Genomic DNA, 26,137 nt, shown 5'->3' with positions numbered 1-26,137 from the left:
AGTTTTAGCCTGGAGTGCTTCTGGCAGCAGCGTACCAGCGAGGGAGTCCAGAGTGTCACCAGCCATTGGCTAGAGAAGAAAGAAAATGAATAAATAAATAGAACAGCTGCATTCAGAATTATTCTTTGTTATTTTTCCTGTGGTACCTTCAGGGGCTCTGAGTGCAGCTCAGGGGGTTCCAGCTTTGGTGTGGCTGAAGAAGGTGGCGCAGGAGGCTGGGCGGGACCAGAAAAGTCCGCAGAGAGGAAGTCCACCACTGTTTTATCATCCACAGAATCCTACATGACAAAAAAATGATTACATATATTTAAAAATATATTTTGGTAACACTTTATAATACCCTTTATTAACATTAGTTAATGCATTATTAAGCATTATTTAACTATTAAATAATGTTTTAAAAGACTCCTTTATGCACAACGCTGCTAAAGACTACCTTTTTATAAATATCTACCCATATTTTCCATCTTTTGGTGTAGTAGCTACACTTTCCTTTGACATTTACTGACAAACAAATATAAAACATTGAAGAAAAAATATTGAACACATGAAAAATAGCATTTATTCAGTTGAAAAGCTTTGCATAACACACCGAAAACAACAACCTGAACAAATTCTAAAGTCAGTATTCTGAGCTCTGTTGGGAAAAGCTACAGAAAAAAAGAAAAAATGAAAAGATTTTTTTATGCAAATTGGAGATTTGAAATATCTGTCAAATTTGACTGCAGAATAGTTTAAAATGTGTATTTGTTCAGTTTTTAATGCAAAAGTCTGTTTGAAGTTGTGGCTTTGAAGTGTTTGAAGCCATTTTTGCCACAATTACTGAAGTAACAAATAGTAAGCTCCTCTTTAAAGTCCCACTCTGATCATCTTTTGATCTACTGCAATAGCATTCTCAGTGGTCTTTTAATTAAGATTTTGTCATTTTTCACCAAAAAAAAATAGTTTTCAAGGACATCATTTCTGCAGAGTGACAAGAGTTCATTTGAAATTTACCTCCAAGTTGTGGGTGGAATTGTTGACATGGAGTAAACCTTCCCCCATTACCCATCATCCATCTGTTTTCATCCTCTCCCACTAGCTTACAACCCCAATTTAACATTACTAGTGCAACAAAAATGGTGAGCAATATTGGAACTATCCAGCTGTACAGTTTTCAGCCTAAAACCTTTTTCCAACAGCATTTTTTTTTCGGTTTTCTCCTGATTCACAACAATTTGATAAAATAAATACTTTTTTAAGCTTGATTTTCTTTTCCTCGATTATTAGAAAAATGCTGCAAAAATGTATTAAAAACAATATTCCTAGGAGTGGGTCTTTATACGTTATTTTTCAGAAAACTAAATAAAAATTGCATAATTTTACTTCTAATAATTTGTTTCTGCATAATTTAAAATAAAAAAGGGTGTGCTGCTAATACACTTAAGTTTATACCATAAATAACGCACTATCAGGTGTTGATCCAGTCTTTATAGGTGTGCAGCAAAATACTCCTTGAAAGTTAAAATATAAAAAGAACATTTACCTAAAACTAAATCAAATGTCATCCGTAACTGCTGCACCGGTAGAAAATTATGCTTTTTAAAGTTATGATGACATTTGTCCTTCACTCACCTCTTTCTTTGGAGCAGGCTGCTCTTTAAGCTCCTCCTTCTTATGTCTGTGTTCTGGAGGAAGTGCGTCATCTCGCTCACCAACTCGCACACCTTTCTCCTCTTTTACCTCGTCCTCCTGGAGTAAAAAAAAAAAGAAATTTGCAGAACGTACTTCAATTTTTGTAAATAATAAGTTTGCTCTTTTAAAAACAAATAGAGAATGGGATCATGGATGGTGAATCCAAAATCATACATTTTAACTAAAATCATTTTTATGTGTTCGTGTCCTCCTTACTTTTACTATTTCCTCAGGTTTGAGTTTGGGGGCTTCAGGTTTTTCGTCTTCAGCTGTTGGTAATGTGTCACTGAGAGCGCTCAGAGCATCTGGAGTCAAAGAGTCACCCTGAGGACAGAGCAGTGCAGAGAGGCTGTTTGTACGCTGCTGTCTCTGGTGAGTCACAAAGAATGACAAAGCTCTTTCAAAAGAAAGTTTCTAGTGGCCTCACAGCTCCTTTCTCCTCCTTGGGTTTTGTTTCTTGTGGTAGAGCAGGGAGGACGTCGAGTGTGAGGTGCTGCTCCATAGGACACACTGTTTTCTACAGAGACACAGGTGGGACAGGAAGACAAAAAAAGTAAATAAAAACATACAAATGAGTAAACATCTTTAAACAATGGCTTCACCTCAAGTTTTAAGTCAACCTGAAAGCATGACATATTGAAGTTGAACAATTCAAAGAAGCAATTTTCTGTTGACTCTTGTTGAAAAATTAGAATCAAATAAAACTTTGCCTGAAAAGAAGCTTATGATGTTTATTGGTTTATATTTTCTAATTTTTAGTAATACTCAAACTGGTCATTTTTAGTGGTCTTTTTTCCCGGAAGGAACCTTTCTGCGTGAAGTTTGCATGTTCTCTCTGGGATTTCTCAATGTACTCCGGCTTCCTTCCAAAAGATATGCATCACAGGTTGATGGAATTCTCTAAATTGTCCGTAGATTTGGCTTTGAGTGTTTGATTGTGGCCCTGCAACACCTTGTCGCCATTTTAGCTACCTGCTTCCACCTGCAGTACAGGTGTTGTCTAGTTGTGGAGTATCAGTGCAGAGTTGCACACCTTACCTCTGGTTTCTGCTTTTTGGGAGCAGGAGCAGAAGCCTGAACTGCAGATGTTTTAGACGGAGCCACAAAATCAGCAGAAAGCAGGTCCACAGCTGAAGAATCTCCTTCTTTCTTCTGGAGAACAGAGTCGGGAGATTTTTAACTACATAAACTATTATATAAAAACGTAAATATCTATTTTAAGATTAACATTTGTGCAAAAATATGAGCAAATACTCCAACAGAAACGTAATTTTATTACATTTAATGCAAGTTTCTATTAGCATATTTCTTAAAATTGGCATCAAGCAGCAGCATGAAAGTGACAGAGATCTGTACCTGTGCAGGAAGGTCTTTAGGGGCTGCAGGAGCCTGGACTGATGCAGCTGCTGAGGGTGAGGTGAAGTCTCCAGACAGAAAGTCCAGAGCGTCAGCTGGATCCATGCTGGGCTGCAGGACACACAAACAGATGATCAGCATCACCGACTCTTTCTACAACATTTAAACCTTGGGGTGAGCTCACCTCAGGTTCAGGTGCAGGAAGGTCTTTGACATCTTCCTTATTGAACGTGTAGCCTGGAGGAAGAGGACAATTCTTCCCTCCGACATAAACACCCGTCTCTGACTTGATATCCTCCTTAAGAAAAGACAACAAAATGAGCTGCTGGGAGAGCTTCACAAAGACAACAAATGATATGGAAATAAAAACACTTTTCCTGATTTTACCTTCACAACTTGCTCAGGTTTGAGTTTGGGGGCTTCAGGTTTTGGTTTATCAGCTGTTGGTAATGTGTCACCGAGAGCGCTCAGAGCATCCAGAGTCAAAGAGTCACCCTGAGGACAGAGCAGTGCAGAGAGACTGTTTGTACGCTGCTGTCTCAATGCTTTTTAAAATGTGAGTCAGAAAGAATGACAAAGCTCTTTCAAAAGAAAGTTTTTAGTGACCTCACAGCTCCTTTCTCCTCTTTGGGTTGTGTTTTAAATTACTGTCAACAATGAAAATGTAATTTGCAGCTGCCAGATTAAAAAAAAATGTTATTAACTGTTAAAGCTTCTTGAAGTTTTAATTTTTTTCCACTTTCATTGACAAATACATTCTACTGATTCTAAGACAATAAATTAAAGAAGTCGTGATTTGATTTAAATTCCAAGTCTGATCATCTTCTGATCTATTTTAAAAGTTAAAATTTCCCCGTGATCTTTTAAAAAATCCCTACGAGATTTTTAGCTAAAATGTAAAAAAAAACTGTCATTTTCTAAGACATAGTTTCTGCAGAGCGGCAGGAGCTCATTAGAAATTTGCTTCCAAGTTGTTGGCGGAACTGTTTGTGGAGGGTAAGCCTTCCTCCACTTCCCATCATCCATCTTTTTACATAGCTCAGAGACCGTCACAACCCCAACCCAACGTTACCGGTGCAACACAAATTAAGAGTAATATTGGAGCTATTCAGCTGTACAGTTTTGAGCCAGTTCACAGCTCAGATGAGGAAAATGAAGACGTTAATGGATCTATTTGTCTGCAATTGGATGCTTTCGAACGGAGCAACGCAGGGAGCTTGTGGCCTGCCATTGTAGCTTCCACATCATATCTACAAGATTTTCCAAATGCATTTTCTTTGAATTAAAAAAAAAACACAAAATTGCAATTTTAAGTTTAATTTTCTTTACCATCATGAGAAAAATGTGATAAGAAGATATTAAAAACACCAAAAACATGATTTTCAACTGAGTAGGTGTTTGAGACCCTGTGTTGTTCTTCAATTTTAAAGTCAACCTGTAGGTATAAAATATTGCACTTCACCAAGTGACCACAAAATCCGGTTTCAGTTGACTCTCATGTTAATAAGGTAACTTTACACCAAAAAGGCTCTAGTTTTTAATGGCAGCTATGTAGAGCCAACAAACTCCTACTTTAACTTTACTCTGTCTGGATTTTAGCCGATTCCACCTGCAGTACGGGTGTTGTCTAGTTGTGGAGTATCAGTGCAGAGTTGCACACATTACCTCTGGTTTCTGCTTTTTGGGAGCAGGAGCAGAAGCCTGAACTGCAGATGTTTTAGACGGAGCCACAAAATCAGCAGAAAGCAGGTCCACAGCTGAAGAATCTCCTTCTTTCTTCTGGAGAACAGAGTCGGGAGATTTTTAGAAAAAAATTAATAAATGAACTATTATATGAAAACATCAGTATATTTTAAGATTAACATTTGTGTTAAAATGACTGAATACTCCAACAGAACCTTCATTTTATTACATTTAATGCAAGTTTCTATGTGAATTCTTCTTAAAATTGGCATCAAGCCGCAGCATGAATGTGACAGAGATCTGTACCTGTGCAGGAAGGTCTTTAGGGGCTGCAGGAGCCTGGACTGATGCAGCTGCTGAGGATGAGGTGAAGTCTCCAGACAGAAAGTCCAGAGCGTCAGCTGGATCCATGCTGGGCTGCAGGACACACAAACAGCTGATCAGCATCAGCGACTCTTTCTACAACATTTAAACCTTGGAGTGAGCTCACCTCAGGTTCAGGTGCAGGAAGGTCTTTGACATCTTCCTTATTGAACGTGTAGCCTGGAGGAAGAGGACAATTCTTCCCTCCGACATAAACACCCGTCTCTGACTTGATATCCTCCTTAAGAAAAGACAACAAAATGAGCTGCTGGGAGAGCTTTACAAAGACAATAATGATATGAAAATAAAGACACTTTTCATGATTTTACCTTCACAACTTGCTTAGGTTTGAGTTTGGGGGCTTCAGGTTTTGGTTTATCAGCTGTTGGTAATGTGTCACCGAGAGCGCCCAGAGCATCCAGAGTCAAAGAGTCACCCTGAGGACAGAGGAGACTCTTTATTATGGATCTTTCATATGAATTAACGTTTGTCTGAGCAAAGAAATTCCTCTTCACACCTGATCAGGCTTGGCTTTCTCTTTTGCTGCTTTTTTAGCATCAGGAGGAGCGGGGCACACAGCCACAGGAGGACGTACAGGAGATTCCACTTTCTGTAGACAACGCCAATGACATAATTCACAAACAGAATATTTCCATTAAATGTAGCTCAGATGGAGTTTACCTTTGCTGTAGAAGCAGACAGTCCTTCCTCCAGAGAGAGATCACCAGAAGGGGCTTTTGTTTTGTCTTTCTTACCAGCAGGGGGCGCAGGAGCTTTCTGTAACACCAAGCAGGCATTAGCAAGCTTTGAACAGACACAGGAGCTTTATCCTGTCTCCTGTCTGCTGGCTGTGATGCATGATACCTGTACAGGTGCAGCAGAGGAGGACACAACAGGAGCTGCTGATGAGGTCATGAAATCTCCTGATAAAATGTCCAGAGCATCACCTGTTGCCATAGGCGACTGCAAGATGATGCCAAGGAGAAGAAAAGATTCATTGTTTATGCATATTCTATTACAAATAAAGTAAAGACTTTAATCTGAGCTCACCTCAGGTTCAGGTGCAGGTAGATTTTTGACATCTTCCTTTTTGAACCGGTAGTCAGGAGGAAGAGAGTCCTCCCTTTCTCCAACACGAACACCCTTCTCCGCTTTGACCTTCTCCTGGTAAAATCCAACCCAAAAAAGACTTGATTTAGGCAGAACTTTGCTTTAATATTTCTCATATTTGGGTTTTTATAGGAAGATATAGAAAAGTGTGGGTTTAGTTCACCTACCGAGACAACATCTTCTGGTCTGACTTTGGGAGGTTCTGGTTTTGGCTCATCCTTGGGTAACATGTCACCAAGAGCGCTGAGAGCATCAAGAGATGTAGAGCCTCCCTAATATCAGAAAAATGCACAATAAGATAATATGACTTCTCCAAAAAGAGAATATGTTGTCAGGCTTTGTTTTATAATTGGAATGGATTGTAAAAATTGTGTTTTTGGTGTTTCTAACTCTATTTTTTCTGTTGATGGGGGACATGTATAGAGAAAATCAAGCTTTTTTTAGAATTTCTTTATTCAAAATTCTTGTGAATCAGGTGCAGATGGAAAAAAATGTTGGAGTGTGAGAAGATGTAAGCTAGCACGAGTCAAATACCTTGCTAATGTATAAACTCTGTATAAACTAAGTCCTACAAAACAATACTTTTTTGCCAAAAAAAACAGCATAATCATGATTAAAAGATTATCAGAAATGTTTTTTATAATTAGATCAAAAGATAATCGGAGTGAATCTACAAGCTTCAGTTTTGGTTACTTCTGCTAAATCTATGAAACTATTCAAATCTTAAAAATGAAATGTTTTTTTTTTTATTGTAAACTTCTTGAAATGCATCTTAAGATGCATCTTATGAACTGGTGAGGTATAAAAATGAGTTTTATGACACTGAAACATGTTTTAATCACCACAGAAGACAGAATAATAATAAAAAATACAACTAAGAAATTAAATGTAGGTAAATCATGAAATAGAGAGAAAAGCCTTTTAAACCAGGCAGTTATATTTGATATTTAAGAAAAGCCATTAGCCACGTTCTCACCGCATTAGATTTTTCCATTTTTGCTTTCTTATCAGCAGGAGGAGCGGGACACACAGCAATAGGAGGGACAGACTTCTGCAAAACAGTAAAACATATGGTCAACACTTGAAATATAAAAACTCAATTTTCAGTTAAAAATGTTGAGAACCAACCGTGGAGGAAGCAGGAGGAGCTCCATTCTTGTCAGATACTTTCTCCACTTTGGTCTTCTTATCGGGAGGAGGAGCCTGACTCACAGCAGCAGGAGGAGCAGCTTTCTAAACATGGATGGTAAAGAGATTGAGCTTGTAAAATCTAAAGCCAGCCTTAAAAATATCTTATCCACAAAAACAAAAAGATATTTTTACATTCTCCAACAATAATCTATGGCAGAAACTTCAATATAAAGCTGGTAACTAGTAAGGCTCCATGTCAATTTGGAGACTGTAATTGTTTTATTATTCTCATTTAAAACCAATATATAGGATAGTAAGTTAAGTGTTTTAGGAAATTACCACGACAGCTGATGTTACTGCAGCTTCCAGTGAGAAATCATCTGAAACTTTCTCCAACTTGGGTTTTTTATCAGCAGGAGGAGAAGGAGACACAGCAACTGGAGGAACGTTGGCAGGAGTTACTGCTTTCTGCAACAGAGAATACGTTTAGAGAACAGAAGTTAGAGTTTGTTCTGTGGGAATGATTTTATGAAAACCTGCAGATGTCTGCACAATTCACTTCTTTAAAATGCTTCTGCAGTGGGCTTACCATGTGTATTTGATGCAGAAAAAAATGTGTTTTAGTTTGAAAAGATGCTAAATGGCTCAAGTTCACACAGTAACATCTTGTTTAAATTTTTTGTTAAGAATAAAAGATTTTAAAGAGACAGAGAAAGATCATATCTTCCAAAGGAGAAGGTTAACCCCACTGTTTAATAAAGAGTAAAGAATAAACCAAATTTACCGAATCTAATGCAGAACATGACAACTCAACACAGGTTACTATTACAACATAATTTGTTGTTTTAGATTAAAATATAAAACGCTTCATCTTAAAAGCTAATATATACTGCTTTAGAGAGCCTGACTAACACACTCACAGGGAATCAGAGTCAATATAGAAATATACCTTAAAAAATCGTAGAAATCATTAAAACTTGACGTTTAAGACTTTAGAAAGGTGAAATGTTTAGAAATCCTTAGTAAAAAGTACTCTATTTTACAAGGATATGAAGCCTATAAAAGTGAGCCAACATAAAGTACTTGAAGCTTAATTTTTGTACTTTATTTATATTTTGTAAATTTAAAAAGTTCAAATTTAGTCTGAATATGTATTTATTTCGTATCTTCTTTCATTATATGCACTCCATAGTAGATTTGCTTTACTTATCCGTAAGTATTCTTAAAATAAACTTTAAATGTGCTACTTTTTCCTAAATCTTTCCGTGCCGTGACGATATTTGTAGTGAAGGTGGAAGCGTAACTTTAATGCGGAAGTGTGTTAACGAGCTCCACAGAAAGTATCAGTTGATGTAAGCGTGAAAGATAAACTGGCAGACGGGTGTTACATGCCCAAAGGCTGACCTCCTGCTTTTTGGCTGCTGGTGGTTCAGTGGACGTCGTGAAACCCGCTGAAAGAGAGTCCAGGGCTTCGTCTGTGCTCAGTGGTTTCTGGCATGAAGAGAAAACACATCACCTTCCTGATTAGAGCATGCACATTCAGACTTTTATTTTGTAGTCAAAATCTTTTTTTTTTTTTACACAGTAATGAGATTCTCCACTAGAGGGCGTGTGTTGCTAAGACACAAACCAAACAAATGGGCAAAATAATGCAAACCAGACTACATGTACCAACAGTGAGGGAAAAGTACAGACACACCCATCGTCGCATTCCACTTAGAGTTAAAAGTTGAAGTAAACACTCTTTACAGACACATAGGGGACTAAATCAAACTTCTTACTCAAAAATGAAGCATTAAAGCCACAAGGGAATTGTCATTTTGTCAGGAAGAGATCATAACAATCCCAAACAGGAACAGGGTAGGACGTGTGGGTGTGTCACAGGTGACCCAACAACCCAACAGATGATTACAATATGTGTGTGCGTCTTTGTGCATGCACATTTATGCACATGTGGGTTTGGTCCGGCAGTTCCTGCACTGTTTGATAGGCCAACACCCAGCAGAACAGTGCAGTGTAGAGCAACAGTCGTCAGTACCAAGAAGTGAGCAGCTTATGCAGGGAAAGCAGAGATCCTGTCAGCTCCCACTGTTAATGTGTTCTGACTTGCTTAGAGGAAGTTCAATACTATTTTGACTTAGTGCGAACCTAAAATTATATGAGTGCTGGAATGAAAAAAAAAAAGAATTTTAAAATGTTTCTACTCACAGGCACATCCTTGGGTTTAACATTTGCAGCAGGTGGAGCCTGGAAACAAACAATAAACTAGTTTAGAATGACAAAAACAAAAGTGTAAATAATTAGAAAGGATAAGTGATACCAGAAGGTGGCTGCCTTGGAAATAACTGGAGCTATTGGTTATATAAGTCTGGCTTTAGTTTGTTCTGAATGTTGCTGTACAGCAAATGTCAATTTTTGATTTAACTAACAACCTTTAGAAATGTATAACATTTTTTTGAAAATGTCCCACTTTTACATTTTAATCAGTTTTGCTATAACTTATAAAGAAATAAAGAATTCTTCTATTCCTTATCATCCAGAGCAGGAGTCTACAACCTGCAGCCACATGTGGCTCTTTGGTTAAAATATAATGTTTTAAAGTAACTGTAAAATAAAAAGTCAGTAAGAAGTAAAGTAAGAAAATAGTTAATTAATTTAAACTTTATTCACCTCATTCACAAAACAGTATGAATCATTCAATGAGGACTTTAACAAAAGTAGTAATTCTCAATCAATCCTTCAATGTCAGACTGACACATTTGGACTTTATTTTGAGCTTGATTTATCACATAAAATCAATTTATTGTCAGTAAGCAGAATTAAAATTATATTAATTTATAAAGCCAATGGATTATTAAGAAGATTTTCTATTTTTGAACAAATTCAAGGATTTAAAGTGTACCTCGTGGTTTAAAGTATAGTAGAGGACACTTCATTAGCTCTGGTTTAGTTTTTTTTTGTCTTATTTGTAAATTTGTGGCTGAAATGCACCAGAAAAAGTCAAATAAATGTTTTTTTTTTTTTTAGCTGAAATGACTTCACACTCTCTACTGCATTTGCCGCATTGACATGATCTTATGGAGAAGGATGTCTTTTATTTTGAAAGGAAGTCATGCAAAGCTCAGTCAAAAGTTATAAACTATTTCATATAAAAAAAAAAAACAATTTTCTTGTCATATTTATGTTGTCTTTATGCCATAAAAAGCAATACTTTATAAAAACATAAACATAAATCAATATTTTATTTTTGTAAAGGGTGAGTGGAGACTTTGTGGCTCCTACTGGGTTTTGGTTGATGAGAAATTGACCCGAATGGCCCTATGTGTTGAAGGTTGCAGACCCCTGATCTGGAGTTTAAATGCATTTGGCTTCATTCACCTCCACAATGACAGCAGAGCTGTCTTTTGTTGTCAACATTTTATTTTTACCCATTTCAGAAATAAATACACCAGGGTCTGCAGAGTTGATGACCTTTACAGAGAAATACTTTGTCCCAAGAGGAACAAAATTCCCTCAAAACCTTTCTGCCATCCAGGTCAAAATGACACAAGCACAGAAAAACAACAAGCACGGGAGAAACGGAGAGAAAAGGGGAAACAGAGAGTGTGTCAAACTGACCACATTTTCAAATCTGTAGCCTGGAGGCAGCGTGCTGTCAAGTACTCCACACTTGTGACCTTCCTCAGCTGTGATGTCATGCTGGGACACATGCAGCACACGTTAAACACGCCAAATCCATGCAGCACACTGTTATTCTTTCTGCATAAACTGTCACAAACAAACACAAGTGAGAGACGTCTGGTTACCTCTTTGACCTCTGGGCCTGTGAAAGACGGCTTAGAGGGGGCAACGGGGTCAGGTGCAGGTAGGCTGCTTGCCAGGGCGTCCAAGGGATCTACAGGAGCAGCCTGCAGGAAACACAACTCAATATAATGGAGAACAGCAAACAGCATAGTTCCAAACCAGATGGATTCTACAAAGTATCTGTACCTGTTTGGCTACTGGAGCTACAGAGGGAACTTCCACCTGAACCTACAGGACACATCCACAAAATGTTGTTTAAAATGTAATAACAAACCACAGACCAAGCAGCAGCTACTGACTTTAACATTTTCAGCTAGACATGAGCTTCCAGAACTCCAACCATAATACTTCCACTGCCATGCCTGCAGATTAGTGTGAAATATTTGAGCCTACATGCCAATTTTTGTTTTTTGCAAACATTTTTGCATTTTATTGACATTTACAGTGGTTAAAAAAATAGGTTCATCTTTGTCTTTCTTTAAAACATTCCTTTTAAAATCATATGATTTGTTCTTAAAGAACTCTTTCCAACTAGTCAACTGATGCATACAGAATCTGAGATCTTGCTATTATTTCCCAGTTTCCCTTATTTTTAAAGCATCTCTGTGTGTCTTTAGTGGAACCTTCTTTTCTGAGAAAATTTGCTACCTAAATAAGGACTTTAGAGCACAGCTTTATGCAGTTTACAAGGGGAAAAAATTCACGAGCTAATTCTGCTGTTTAGCCAAACATCTCCTCACTTGCAGGTCGTTCTTCTTGCCTACTTTAAGGTCATCTTATTTAAGAGTGTTTTCTTTTAATTGTGACTGCAGAATTAGCCTTAGTCACAGGGGAAAGACGTTGATGAATATTAATGTAAAATCTGTTCAACATATGATAGAATAAAGTGAAGAAAGTATTATTTTCAGCAGAGAGAAACCCTTTAGCACCCTAATATTCAATGTCCCAGACTCAGGTTCACACCTGAATATAAGTGACAACAAGCAAAGGCATGAAGAAAGAAAAAAGTTACTTTACATCCTCTAAAAGTAGAAAATATACTGTATACTAAAGCAGAAAACTCCTAAAATCCAAAGCAAGTTTGAAATAATCTTCAAAAATTCAAGCAACAAAAGTCAGAGAAGAGAAACCAAAATGGTAGACTAGAAATACCAAAAGAACAATGGCTCAGAAAAGGCTCGTAGGGGTCAAGTCTACCTTAGCGGAGTCTTTGAGCGACTCTTTAGGTTTTGTAGAGGACGCTGCTGCTGCCGTTCCAGCGACAGCTGCGGATCCAGCTGCAGGAGAAGGAACTGTAGCCGAGCTCTTGACTTGGGATGCAGTCTACAAACACGCAGTCAAACCATCATTCATGAAGCAATAGAAGGATTCACAGGAACTCTCAAGAAAGTATTGGAAAGCGATGGGACTCTGATGTAAGAAAAAGCAGGAAAGGTAAGAGCAAGCAGCGATTATTGGTCAGATCACCCAGAACTTTGTTTTTCTCCTTTCTGTTGGAATCCAGACAAACAGCTTCACCAACGATCAATAGATCTTTAAATCTTGTTCCAGCTTTACTGAACAACATTTTTAAAAAAAGTGTTAGTCTTTAGAGAAGACGTTTGAAAAAGTTCATGAATTGTAGAGGTCAGCGCTGCAGTGTAGAGTGGACATTCCTCACGAGCCCGATGGTGGAAGAGCTTCCAAAGGATAAAGCAAAAGTTTTGCATCCAAGGAACAGAAGAATGCAAAGACGAGTGATGTTACTGGTAGCATCACACAAAACAAAGGAGAAGTTTTAAAAAATAAATGCAGTTTAGTCAGAAAGAGGTTCAAGTTCCCCCACAATGAGCAAGGTTTGAATCCGCGAAAAAGAAGACGTGTTACACCAAAGCGCCAAAAGCATCCCGACTTTGACTCAGTCCATCAGGAACAATCTACCTCTGGTTTAGCTTTAGCCGTCTGTTTCCCTGCTGCCAGCCCACTTCCTGTAGCCTCGCCTGTTGCTGTGGCAACCTTCCCAGGCTTTGAGGCCATGGCAGATCCTGATGAGGCCTTCTGCAACGCACCGGATGTTGGAGCTCAGAAACAACTTTTGGATGTTTGAATTGTGGGCAGCTCAGCATTTTTTACCATGTTACTTCTTAAAGGACTAGTCTGGGCTTTTTTGGTTACAAAAGTTTTATAATTTTATAAACAGAAGACCAACAACGTACTCAGAGGATAGCATTAACTAATAATTTAGCATTCTTTTATATCAAAGAAACGGAAAATCTGTCAGCTTTAAATATCAGGAAATGCTTTTCTAGTGTGTAGATTTGAAATGACAGTGAGAAAAAATGCAGGAAAACTAATCAACTTTGGACTGATGTCAGGAAAGTACCACCTGAACTTTTGCTTTTACTGTGGATCGGGTTAAAAAGTACAGAATGTGATTTTAAAGAAAATTATAGCATATTTTCCAAAAAAAAACAAAATTTGGTTTAACTTTATTACACTCAGTCGCATATAAACCACCAATATAAATAGTATTTGATATGAATTTTTTTTAAATGTTTACTTTTAACCCTAAAAATTAATATAATCTACATGAGTTAACATATGAACCAAAACCAAGCTAACTGTTAGAGCTGCATCCTGCAAGTCCATAGTCCAAAATAAGGATGTGCTAATGAGGAAAAAACAATTCTCACTTTAAGAGAAAAACATTTAACTAACTGTTTCAGCACACAACCTCTTCCTTTTACCAAAACACACAAAGTCTAAGCCTCTTGTTGAGCGATAAGTGAAAACAGTTAAAGCGGACGGTGGTGCTTTGTTCAAACGGAGTCTGCAAGGAAGTAAAACAAAGTCAGATAAGAAAGTTCGGCTTGTTGCAAAATAAAATAGAAGCTTTTTCCCCCAGTTGGCTTTTTTTTAAAGACACGTTTAGAAAGCAGAAGGAGATTAAATAAATGCATAAAAATGATCAAATCTTAACTTTCTTAGACAAAAGTCATCCTGGTGTAAACTTTAAAAAAAAACCTGATAGAAATGATTTTTGTTTGGTAAATTTGGGGGGAATTTTACAGATATTACAAGCAATGTTGTCATTTTGAAAAGTATATATTTAATTCAAATTAAGTAGCAAATGGGAACAGCAGAATGGAACAAATGTATTTCAGATAGTTTTGTTATTTTAGCTGTTAATAGTGAGTTTTTATTGATATTTTTTTTTTAATTTTGCCTACATTGAAACTAATATTGACTCAAAAATTGGGGGTCAAAGTTTCCCCCCCCTTGCCCCTCTGAAGCTCCGCCCCTGTTCCTGAATGTAAATATTTTTACAATCTATTGTTCAGAGTTTTTCTCATGTAAAACGGCGTGCTACCTCCAATGTTTTTGAACGGAAACATGGGAACACGGTTCATTTCTGTGAACATTCCTGCACTGTAATATGTTGTCGTTTTCAGCAGAAACAGGAAAGTGACAAACACGGCTTCTAATGAGAGGTCAGAGGTCGGCCAGACAGGAAGACGAAGGTAGAGAAGAAGTTGGACGGTAAAACAAAAGAAAATCTTTGAAACCTCAAACTGCGCAGGCTTCCCAGCAGAGACCTGAGGTGCCGGTTTGGGTGTTGCCTGACTCGGCTGCGACTGCAGAGAGAAGAGGGAGAGGGAGAGGGGGGGTCACACATGTGCAGTTCATAATCACAGAGCGTATCTCAAACAACCACATCTGTTTCACAATCGCAGATTTTGTAGAAAAAAAAAAATAAAAGTCTTAAACTCATTTGTGGATGGAGGAGGAAATATTCTCATCTGTGAAGACAGACTCAGACATATGCAGCACCGTGTTGCAGAGAGAGGACAAACAGATCCATCATGCTCGGAGTGAAGGGTGACTCCAGCACCACATTCCAGCACAAAGACTAGAGCTGCTGTTAGCAGTGACAGCGAGTCCTAAGTTAGCTCATCTCCTGCTGAGGTCACAGGGTGAAAAAATAACTGCAGCATAATTCACGTTCATTTTCAAAGCAAAGAAAGGCGAGCCCTCTGTGTACTCTTGTTTCACGCTGTCACACTCAAGGCGCCGATATCAGAGCTGCACCTGCAGTTCCTTATCAACTACTGTCACCGCTGATCTGATCTTTGATTTCCTCAAGATAACCTTCGCACACAGAACAATGTTGTGTGAACTCATGGCCTAGACAGACATTTTTACATGAATCTGAAATCAGATAATCAATGGAAGCAAACTGGAGGTTTAAATAGTTGTTGCATTCTTGCAATAGGAACATTTTTAGCCAAAAAAACAAGCAAAAAAAGTAAAAAAAAAAAAAGTACATGTTGTTATTGAAGATACTTTAAAAGACTTTAAGATTTAAAAAAAGTAAAGTGGAAGATGTTTACTTAAAATGACTTCTTTACTTGAATATAGAAATGTATGATAATTTTAAATCCATAACACTAATACAAATTATGATTGCAGGTGGGATTTTTTTTTTTTTAATGTGTTTGAGTCTGCCAGAACAAATTCAAAATATAGACTTTTATGTTAACCTAACAAAAAATAAATACAAACTGAAGTCAGAAATGAAAATCCCAAACTGCAGTCATTTTTCTCTAAAAGCTTCTGGCATCAAAATCACCTTAGGTTAGGTTGGGTTAGGTCTATTGGTTTAGTTTGCCATTTACATGATTTACAAAAAATGAACAGAATACACAAAAGACAATAGGCAGAAGTGTTTGACGCTTATTAGATGCCTATCCTTCAATACTCTGCAAGTCCATGCAGATCAATTTAACAAACCAAATTAATACAATCAAGTAAAAAACAATCTTTTACAAATAAATACAAGTAAATAAAATTATTTTACATAAATGTTTTGTAATCATTTAGACATTTTACCTTAAAAAGGTAGAAATTACATCTTCCTTTATACATTTTTTATTGTTTTTTGGATTTATCTAATATGTATTAATTGATTTGTCTTGTATTTTAACTTTTTTTGATAATACTTTTCTGTTAAAAGTACTATATAAAGATTTACTTACTTACTGTATAAATATAAGTATTTTTAGTGTTGCAGGCGTTCGTTAACAAAATGACAAAGTAATGGAGTATATTTTGAAAGCATGTAACAATCTCCAGGTGGAGCTGACAGGCCCAGCCCAGCTTTTCAGCTGAATGTAGAGGCCTGCATACCAGGGAGGGACTGCAGGCGGGTTCACATCCAACCCAATCCATTGTTTGGAACTAGATTGTTGTACTTTGATTATTTGCTCACCCGAGTTCATACATTTGGATGCGTAATAAAAGTACAAAAGCTGGACACATGCTGTTTACATACGTGTTTATGGGGCAGTTTTAGCACATGTTCAAAAGGTCGCCTGTACTGAAGAAAAATAACTCCACCCAAGCTTTAAGCATTAAGCGTGGGTTAAATGCCAAGATGCACGGAGGCAGAGAACAACAACAACAGAAGGGGAGAGATATTAAGAGATGGAGAGCACAAGGTCTTGCTCCACTTTGAGGCAACGTGGTAACTTTGATTTAGAAAGTCTCCACGCCCCTGCAGAACCATTGCTTCACAGTAGAGTGCTGCATTTAACACAAACTACATCTCACCTCCGCTCAAATGAGAACTAGAGTTCAACTCAGGTGCAGCTCAATGAGGATTTTAGACCTTTGGTTCATCCTCAGATTATCAATATTTTTTGTAAATAAAGTCTTTTTAGTGGAACTTTTTTTAGTGTTTGCTCTAAAAGAAACAGAAAAATACCAACAATTCCTCTTCTTATCTCTTTTGGAATACTTGTAATAAGATCTCTTTGACATCATCTGACTGCCTCAGGAGAGGATGAATACTGAGCGTGAGGAGGAAGTGTGACAGAAGAGGAACTGAGGTCACAGAGATAATGTTGCCACATTATTAACTTGTGAAAATTGTGTTCTTGTGGCACTCTTCTGATGATTAAAGATAAATATAAAGAAAATTCAGACTAAAACTGCAGCTCTGAGTATTTCTTTATTCAACTTGTTGTGAATCAGATAAAAAAAAATGCTGTTTGAAAAGGATGTAGGTGTGACATACAAAAACTACTACGGCAAGCCAAAAGCTCCCTGCTCTGCTCTATTCTGATGCATCCACTTGCAGACAAATAGATCCATGAACGTCTTTGTTCTCCTCACCTGAACCGGCATCTGGCTAGAAACTGACTGGTCACCATTGAGGATGCACCTGTAAGTTTAGCTGGAGAGCATGTGAGCAGGTGGATGATGGGAAGTAGGGGCGGGCTTACTCCGCACCAACAGTCCCACCCACAACTCAGAGTTGAATTTCAAATGAACAACTGCTGCTCTGCAGAAACTATGACACAAAAAATAAAAATAGCTCAGTAAAATAATATTAAAAAAGACATTTTTTTTAATTTAACTAAATAATCATAATTAAAAAAAACTGGAAACACTTTTAAAATTGTTAATATGAGTGGGACTTTCACAAAAACCAAGAAAAAAAAAAAATTCTTGCCTTAGTGCATTTTGACCGTCTTTTTGTCAACGCATTAGATGAGATGTACTGAGGCTTGGTGAACATTTGACGAGACACATTTATTTATGTTTGTCTCATGTAATAAAAATCTGGATAATTACAAACATACAACACACTCAAAATGATCCTGAGCTAAGAAAGAATTTTAATTTAAAGCAGGCTCTAAATTGCGTCATATAGTAAAAATGCATATAGCAGCTGAACACAGTGATCTGCAGCAGGATGAGGAGAAGAACGTTTGTTTTATGAATGAATTTGAAGTTTAAACTGGATCACTATTACTATGAAAAGAAGAACAATGATACTAAAAAAAAACAAAAAAAAGGTCAATTGATTCAAAATGATTTAAAAAAATATAAAAAAACAGATGGATGCAATAAAATGTGAACAATCTCTCATCAGACAAAGAAATGCTAATTTAATTAAATTGAAAAAAACAAATATAAATCAAACTGAAGCAGTTTTGCTTCAGTTTGAGCCACATCAGATGTTAGTTATGTCACATCACAGACCGTCCTGTGCTTACCAGTGCCCCACCTAGACACTTTTAGAGGTTTTTTTGTCTGTTGTTACCTTCTGCATTCCTGCATTCCTCACATCTGCTCTGGGCGGTTTGTTCTCAGAAATCTGCTGCAGATAACAAGCTTGGAGCAACAGCTGATGGAAGCCCCATTACTCCATCATAACCTGTCAGCGTGTAAGCAGGCTCACATATGAACAAACGTTTGAGCTAAGTCAACTTTAGATGTTGAGCTCACATCTGCTCTCAACTCACTTGTTGGAGCAACACGATCAATTCAGTTACTGCCAAATTAATTAAACAAGAATCTTTTTATTTTCTTCAAACAAAAATATTTGTGATGTCTACTAAATTATCTGATCTCCTAAATGTTATAATATTTTCAAGTTTTTCAGTTTTAAATGTCAAAGCTTTCAACTTTAAATTGCTAAATTGTCACACAAATGTACCTGTGAGAAACATAACTTAGGAACATGAAGTACCGTACTTAAATAAGAATTAATTTAACTGAAGTTTGATTTTTATGCTAAACTTTTATTGTTTAATACCCCTACAAAGGGGAATAAAGCTAATTTGTGCAATAAATGTTTCACTTTACCTATTTTTGATTTCAATCTAATAGAAATATGAAGGTGTTTTCGATATATTTAAAGCTTTTCATCTTTTATTTTTTTTTATTCGTGTCACATTTCTATTGCCTTTTGTTTTTTTGACAAAACTTGAAACCAAAGATAAATACTGATTCTAAAAAGTGTGCAAGTTGAGGAATTAGCTTCAGCCTTAATAAGGATATTTTATGGAGTTTGAGCTTTATTTATACAAACAAAATCTGGGTCTGCTACAACCACAGATCCTCTTTAGGGCCACTGAGCACCACCGCTGAAGCAACTGAGGTCAAAGGCCTAGCTAAAGCCACACCACCACCGGAGTACCGAGGGTGATGTGATACGGGCATCTGTCCTTTCTCTATTCTTGCAAACTAGCAAACCCATCACCGTCCGTGTCACTGACCACTAGCCCTCCAGCATCAAGTCGAACACTTTTTCTTCTGACAAAAATCAGGAACTTCTTCCCAGAGTAAAACGTTTGTGGTCTCCAAGTGCAACCCCAGCTGGTTTGTGGTTGAAGTGACCTATTAGAGGCCTTTTCCTCAACAAGCCACTTTTGTCGACATTTTTGCGATGAGTCATCGTTTCTGCATGCCAAGTGCCTTTGCTAAAGCAGTGGAAAAAGTCGACTGTTTCCATGCCATCAGAGGTGCTATAGCATAAATACCAGCCTGAACTTGTGAAGTCTAAAACGTGGCAGGAAAACAGAAGCTTTCTAACATAAAGTTCTCTTCATATGATAGAAAATCAACCCGGCTGATTTGACAAAATTTGACTTGGATATCAAATTTACTAAAATACTAGAAGAACTTATTAAGCTGTGAAGTCAGATCAGATTTCCTTTTGACTAATGTTGTTCACATGGAAATGCAAGATGTATTTATTTGCTATATTGTAAGCGGCTGGGTGGCTCAGTGGGCTAGGTGAAGGGCTGGCACGCAGGAGCCCTGGGTTCGATTCCCAGTGTTGTCCACTGATCCCCACCCAGATTGGGTCCCTAGGCAAGACCCTTGACGCTGCTGCCTAACTGGGTCCCTGTCCCCCTCAAGTACAGGGTTGTGTCAGGAAGGGCATCCGGCGTAAAAAAAAAAAAAACTCTGCCAAATCACTGATGTGAAACAGTGGGTGCTGTTACGCTGTGGTGACCCCAAAAGGGATAAGCTGAAAGTGAACTACATTTATTTGCTGTATTGTCTGCTCTGCACATATTTTAAGTGCATCTAAGGAAAAATGTTGCTGTTTGTCGCACGTATTAACCTAACCTAACCTTAATCTTTCCTCTGGGTCAAAGCGACCAAGAAAAAAGCTTAGCATATTGAGAAAATGATGTATGAATAGCCACTTTCTTTTCTTTTTCTGTGAAAAAAAAAACAGATTTCTTTGTATTACACTAGCAACAAATGGAGACAGTAATGAATGTGTTGATCAAGAAGCGCTGACGATCATACTGGAAAAGCTGGTATATCCATCTGACTAGAAAAACCAGTGGTGGCGTAAAGAGGCGGTGAGGGCGACATGGTCATTTTTCATTTTAACAACCATTTGAACCGTCTGAAGTTTGACATTCTTGCTTTTGTTTAACCAACTTATGGTAAACTTAAGCACCAGGCTCTGGATGATGTATTTTTTTAATTAAAAGATGAATGGATGCAATGTGCATTCAGGCCTTATCAAATGACAGCGATAAAAAGCCTGTCGCTCCTTTAGAAACTGATGACTAATGCTGAGCCCCACCCAGCACCACAAGCAGGCATATGGCTGAAAACTAGTCCTCACCGAGCTGCTAACTTTACTTTGAAATAGCAACTCTCTGAGAAGAAAGTTTACTTCAAGTGTGGCAATGAAGAAAGTTGCAGACGTCTGGAAAAAGAGTCAAAAAGTATGTTTTGGGTTTCTTCATCCCCAGTTTCTTCATCATCAGTGCATCTGCAGCTGTTAATTAAAGGGTCAAGCTGTCAAAATCTGAAAAGTTACCCCTATCTTCAATCCTGATTTGCTTTTCCTGCCAACTGAAGTTCAAAACAGCAACAACAAAACTGAAACAGAAGAACAGTAGTTGATTTCCAGCTGACTAATTCTTTACGTGGCAACAAATCACCCAGACATAACGCTGGGGATCACTGCATGGCACAAACTGTTTCAGCTCATTCAAGAAGGAAGCCTGCACACAGAGCTTCACGTTCAAACAAGCACAAAGGGGAAATGCCATCCAGATACGTACCATAGGTTTAGCGTGTATATCCTCTTTGTGTTGCTGTGTATCCTACTCTCAGAGGGCTGATCACACTGAACACCCTTCAATCCTCACTGAGTATCAGGCAGACAGCTTCACACGCACACAAACAAACATAAACACACACATAAGCACTCACGCCCAGTGCTGACAAAAAATGTTGCTCCGCCCTCTTAAAATTTACCACAGGCTCCTCCTTTTTTGTCGACAAGGCAGCAGAGCAGGCTCAGTCAGATTGGACACACGGAGACCCACCCACCCCGGCCTCAGTCTGTAAGGAAAACTTCACAAAGCTTGCAAGAAAAGCTCAGACTGGGTTTCTGAAGGAGGGGTGTTGGGGTTTGATAACGCACATGCTGGCGGACGTCAAGCAGGAAGAGCAGAAGGTCGAAGCTCTGGATCTGCTGAGACAGTTTTTGGAAGGGGCCTGGGTGTGTCAGATACACTCACTGCTTAGGAATCTAGACTGCAGGGCCACTTCAACAACAAAGACAGTGTCAGAGAGTCCAAAGACAGAAGAGGGAGGAGAGTCAGGGTGTCCAACAGAGAGGAAACTATATTTGAGAAGTGACAGCAGAGTCAAATGTTAGGACATGTGAGCAGTTTACATGGAATAATGCAGAAGCTAGGTTTTTAGACTGCAGCTGAACATGACAAACTGTTACAGGACAGCTCCACCTGCTGATTTAACGCAGCTACAGCTTCTGCAGGAGGAAGTTCTGTTTGCAATGGTCTGAGTTTACTGTGTCTGTCAGCATGGGATCTCATGCTTAATGCACACAACCATGCAAACAAGTGTTTGTTTAGTGTCCCAAAACTTGACAAACGATCAGCTGTAAAAGAAAAAAATGCACTAATATTCAGGTGCTTCACAAAATTGTATTGAAGATCTAAAATGATCCTCATAAAGGTGAAAAAAAGATTCACCCAGGAGAAGTAGAGCAAACAGATTAGATTTTAACCAAATACTCTGAGGGCGGGAAGGCAATTCTAGTGTTGCACACGGATATTTATGCGTGTTCGGGACCTTTGAGTTAGCTTCACAAACACAGCAGAGTGTTTGTGTTTAACTGCATAACTCACAAAGTGTCTCCAACGGAACACAGGTCTGTGAGCATACCGGATGCCTAACTGTGCAACCCTTAGTTACATTTATCCAACCATGGAGCCAGAGCAGTCCCGCCCCTTCAGAGGAACAGACCAATCAGAGCAGAGAAACTGAAAACGAGATAAAGCTTTCCTGCAGCCTGAACTTTTTTACTTCTGAGACATCTTAAGCAAACACATGCATTACGAGGCACTTTTACTGTCGGGTTCAAGTTTAAGCAATAAAAGTCTATAAAATCATGTTACAGTAGCCTTGACATGAAAAGCAAGTAAACCTGGACTTTTTCAGGTCAAACACTAAGGACTTTGAGTTACTGCTGTTGCTGCAGTTTAAAAACCCATAAATAATGAAGGAACAAAGTCTACTGAAAAAACTTTTTTGACAAACCTGTGTATTTGTTTCTTTAAGACCCGCTCGTATGGCATTTTTCTCATGATGGAGGACACATAAATAAAATCACCTGAGTATTTATTTATTCAAATAATTGTGAATTAGGAGCAGATGAGAAAATGCCACTTGAAAATGTGTATTTTTTATTTAAAAAACACACTGCATGCTCTGTGATCCACCTCATTCAGATCCACCCCATTGCAGCCACGTAGATCCATGTAAGTCTTTGCTTTCCTCGTCTGGATAGCTCCGATATTGCTCGCCATTTTTGTTGCACTGATAATGTTTGCTTGGGGTTGAGAGGGGCTGTTAGCTAGCTGGAGAATGTGTAAACAGATGGATGATGGGAAGAAAGGGCAGACTTACTCTGTGCCAACAGTTCAAATTTCTAATGAACACCTGCTGTTCTGCAGAAGCTATGTCCTAGTAAACTATTTATTTTTGCCTAATTACAGCGTAACCATAATTAAAATACATCTGAGAAAACTTTTACAATATATTAAAAATGATTGTAGTGGGACTTCAATGGAGAGTGACAGGTTTGTGAGTGCTGCAAAGAGGATGAGGGTCCTCCAACCACTTCATTATGGTTCACTTCATGCCCTTTGACCCTTATGGTCACCCCCCATCAGCCCTCTATCTTTCTGCCCCACATTTGGACTAACATAATAAAAAAGAAAAAAGACACTAGAACGTTTTCAGATGCATTAAGGAGTCTTTGTAGCCCATATATACACATTTGACTGGGTTATTTTTCTTAAAAGACTAGTAGAATGGGGGTTAAAGGGGGCAGTGTTAATTAAAACAGCATTGTGCAACTCCTCCTCTGTGGTTACAACATGTGAGTTATCACGTGACTCAACTACGGGGCGTCCTTTGCTCTGCGTTGAAATTCTTCTAAATTTAGCCCTGCATGTGCTCCCTGCTTTGCTAACCCATGCTTCACTCCACAGCAGTGACAAGCATGTTGGAACAACAAACGGCATCTCTTGTCTGTGCTTTGTCTGCGATGTCAGGCTGCAGCTGACACTGCAGACAAATAAGGATTATACAGATTTTACAAAACCAGTTGTATTACTACAGGCGCTCCAACCGTTAGATTACTAAAGAGTCGGAGAGTAATCAACATCTCACATTACATCTTCTAGTAAACCTGTGTCTGCAGAGACTCTGCTGCTGACCTGACCCCCCGATCTTCAAGACAAACATCATGAGACTCCAAACACAAGCCTCCCCTCAAGCATCGCAGGCGTAAACAGACTGAAGCACAAATGTGCAAACAGAGTTTGATGCTGAAACTCTGCCAGAGCCTTTATAGGAGCGACATCATTGGGGTTGGCAGTCAAACACAAGGCTAACTCACAGTCACATGAGGGAACTGACAGCTCAAGGCTGGATGAGTTCAGGGTCATGTCACAGTCTGATGATGAGATTGATTTAACACATTACAGGTATCACATTGTGAAGGAAACTCCTCAACAAAAGTGTAAAAGTTAGCTCATTAGAAATTTGGGTAGAGGGCAGACTATTGATGCAGAAGTTAGCTCTGCCAATTTCCCATCAGCCCTTTGTTTACACTCTCCCCCGCTAGCTTATAGCACCTCATAAGCTAGCATTAGCGTAGCAAAAAAAAATGGCGAGCAGTATCTGAGCTATCCAGCCGTACAGTTTTGAACTACATGGCAGCTGAGAAGAGAAATATAAAGATGTTAATTAATCTCTTTGTCTGCAAGTAGATATATCATAATTGTGGCAGAAAAGAGAAACTTTGTCTCGCCCATAGCAGCTGCTGCTTCACAAACCCGAGCTTTTTCCAACCGTGGTTTTTATCTGTTCTCGGTCCATCACGATTTGAATAAAAAAAATACACAGATTTAGTTTTAAATTCTGCAGTCCATCATTAAAAAAAATACTACAAAAACAAGTTAAAAACAAAAAAACTGGATTTTCATTGGAGTGGGTCTTTAAGGATTCAAGACAGAAGAAGTACCTTAGCTGAAGTAAAGACTTTTGAAGGTTCCTGAAGTGAATGCACTCTCCTGTGTACTGCTCCATCAACTTAACATAAAATATTAATTAGTACTTTCCCCTTCAAGCTCAACGCTGCTTGAGGAGATGCCACGAATGGAAGGATGCGTAAAAGAGCATCTTCTTTACCAAAAAGCTAATATCAAAAGAAGCACAGCCCCTTAGGCAGTTTTCTCAGGTTATGTCATAAAGGCATAACAGTTCGGATCATGTTTCTGCACTTATGTGACTGTAAAGCATGCCGGAGAGGGATGGCTTTAGCTTTAAATATCACTTCACTGCATGTTTTACCTGACTGAACGTCGTCTGACTGGCTTATTATGGAGCCACGAATGCTGCTTTTATCCATTAAATAACCTTCTCTTCGGTTCAGCTCTGTGCAAAAGAAGCAACATTTAATACAGAATACCTTCACGGAAAGTGAATCCACAATGCAGGAATGTTGGAACAACTTTGTTATAGCTGAGTGAACATGGAGATGTATTGGGTTTCCTCTGATGGACGTCTTATAAAAGCTAAAATCAAAGGCAGCTGTTTCTTTCTGAATTCAGGGCGAACCAAAGCAGCTCACTGCTCACCGGATCCTACTTTCAAACTCAAATTTTTCGAGAAAACTTCACACTCTATTTATAAATCCAGTTGTGTCTCATGATTAGAGGAAAATGACAATAGACTGTGAAGCGGTGAGGTATTGAGGGGGCGGGGATGGAGGGGGGATCTCCTGAAATCCAGAACAAAGCAAATGTTCTGGAAAACAACAATCCTAATGTTCCCAGCATGCATCTGAAATCCTTGTTTCCTTCCTCCCACTTCGCCTTTGACCTTTAACACATAGATTGACTTTGAGCAAACCAGTCCTGATAAGACAGGAGTGACATGAGTCCCGTCACATATCACCCTTCTCTTGCTGACACCTTCAAGCAGAGCAGAAGATATTCGAAAGTTTACATATTTTTACACACACTGTGTCAAAGCTTAATGTAAAACTCAGCCTTATATCATCTACACACCCTGTTGGACTGCGTCATCTATTTACCCAGAATTCCTCATGGGAGTGATTTTTTTTTTTTTTCTGGGAGTGGAAAAGAAAGATTAAGCCTCAAAACTGACATTTTTGTTTCTGTTTTAATAGCTTGGAATATTGAAATCACAATTGATCTAAACAGCTGTCTGACTCCTGTAGATCCTCCTGGTTAACTCTGCAGGCCGAGCGCCTGTCTTGGTCTAATCTCTCACTCGGAAAAGCTCGCACTCTGAATTCTGAGCGGCTCACACATTCCAGCAGACGAGGGGGAAGAGTCAAAGACGGCTGACTGACTGGGATCTGGGACTCCCCTTTAAGCTCTCTGCTAGAACAAACTAGACCGAGGACTCGACGAAACACTTTTACTGACTTGTGTTAAGAAAACATGACATATGTGGATTAGTTAGACACAAACACAGACACGTTTACCACAGACCTGCTCCTCCACAGACGCATCCTGCAGGGCCGGGGCGTCCCGTGGGCCTCGGATCCAGCTAAGTAGCTGGCCCATGTCTGACTGCGTGTGTGTGAGTGTGCTGGGCTGAGAACCTCTGCCTTATCTGTGGGCTTGCAGCATGTTTCCAGCAGGCA

At 38.6% G+C, this 26,137-nt stretch overlaps 1 protein-coding gene across 1 annotated transcript in view; it reads right to left on the bottom strand.

The window, feature by feature from the left end:
• cast (calpastatin) overlaps positions 1-26,137 on the bottom strand; it is a gene marked incomplete in the record, with an annotated part of 27,843 nt that extends 1,706 nt beyond the window's left edge. Inside the window, 30 exon segments of the mRNA XM_024270540.2 lie at positions 1-69; positions 147-278; positions 1,615-1,731; positions 1,891-1,998; positions 2,102-2,191; positions 2,713-2,826; positions 3,031-3,141; positions 3,215-3,328; positions 3,418-3,525; positions 4,696-4,809; positions 5,020-5,130; positions 5,204-5,317; positions 5,406-5,513; positions 5,594-5,686; positions 5,758-5,853; positions 5,941-6,039; positions 6,127-6,240; positions 6,354-6,458; positions 7,163-7,237; positions 7,315-7,419; positions 7,657-7,785; positions 8,722-8,808; positions 9,526-9,564; positions 10,936-11,016; positions 11,124-11,225; positions 11,308-11,349; positions 12,319-12,444; positions 13,042-13,158; positions 14,667-14,735; positions 25,983-26,137. Coding sequence (XP_024126308.1) covers positions 1-69; positions 147-278; positions 1,615-1,731; positions 1,891-1,998; positions 2,102-2,191; positions 2,713-2,826; positions 3,031-3,141; positions 3,215-3,328; positions 3,418-3,525; positions 4,696-4,809; positions 5,020-5,130; positions 5,204-5,317; positions 5,406-5,513; positions 5,594-5,686; positions 5,758-5,853; positions 5,941-6,039; positions 6,127-6,240; positions 6,354-6,458; positions 7,163-7,237; positions 7,315-7,419; positions 7,657-7,785; positions 8,722-8,808; positions 9,526-9,564; positions 10,936-11,016; positions 11,124-11,225; positions 11,308-11,349; positions 12,319-12,444; positions 13,042-13,158; positions 14,667-14,735; positions 25,983-26,057 — 2,964 coding nt within the window.

Source organism: Oryzias melastigma, linkage group LG5 (genome assembly GCF_002922805.2).
Source record: "Oryzias melastigma strain HK-1 linkage group LG5, ASM292280v2, whole genome shotgun sequence".
Taxonomy (NCBI): Eukaryota; Metazoa; Chordata; class Actinopteri; order Beloniformes; family Adrianichthyidae; genus Oryzias; species Oryzias melastigma.
Note: the sequence above shows the minus strand (reverse complement) of the source record. Positions and strands in the feature narration are given on the sequence as shown.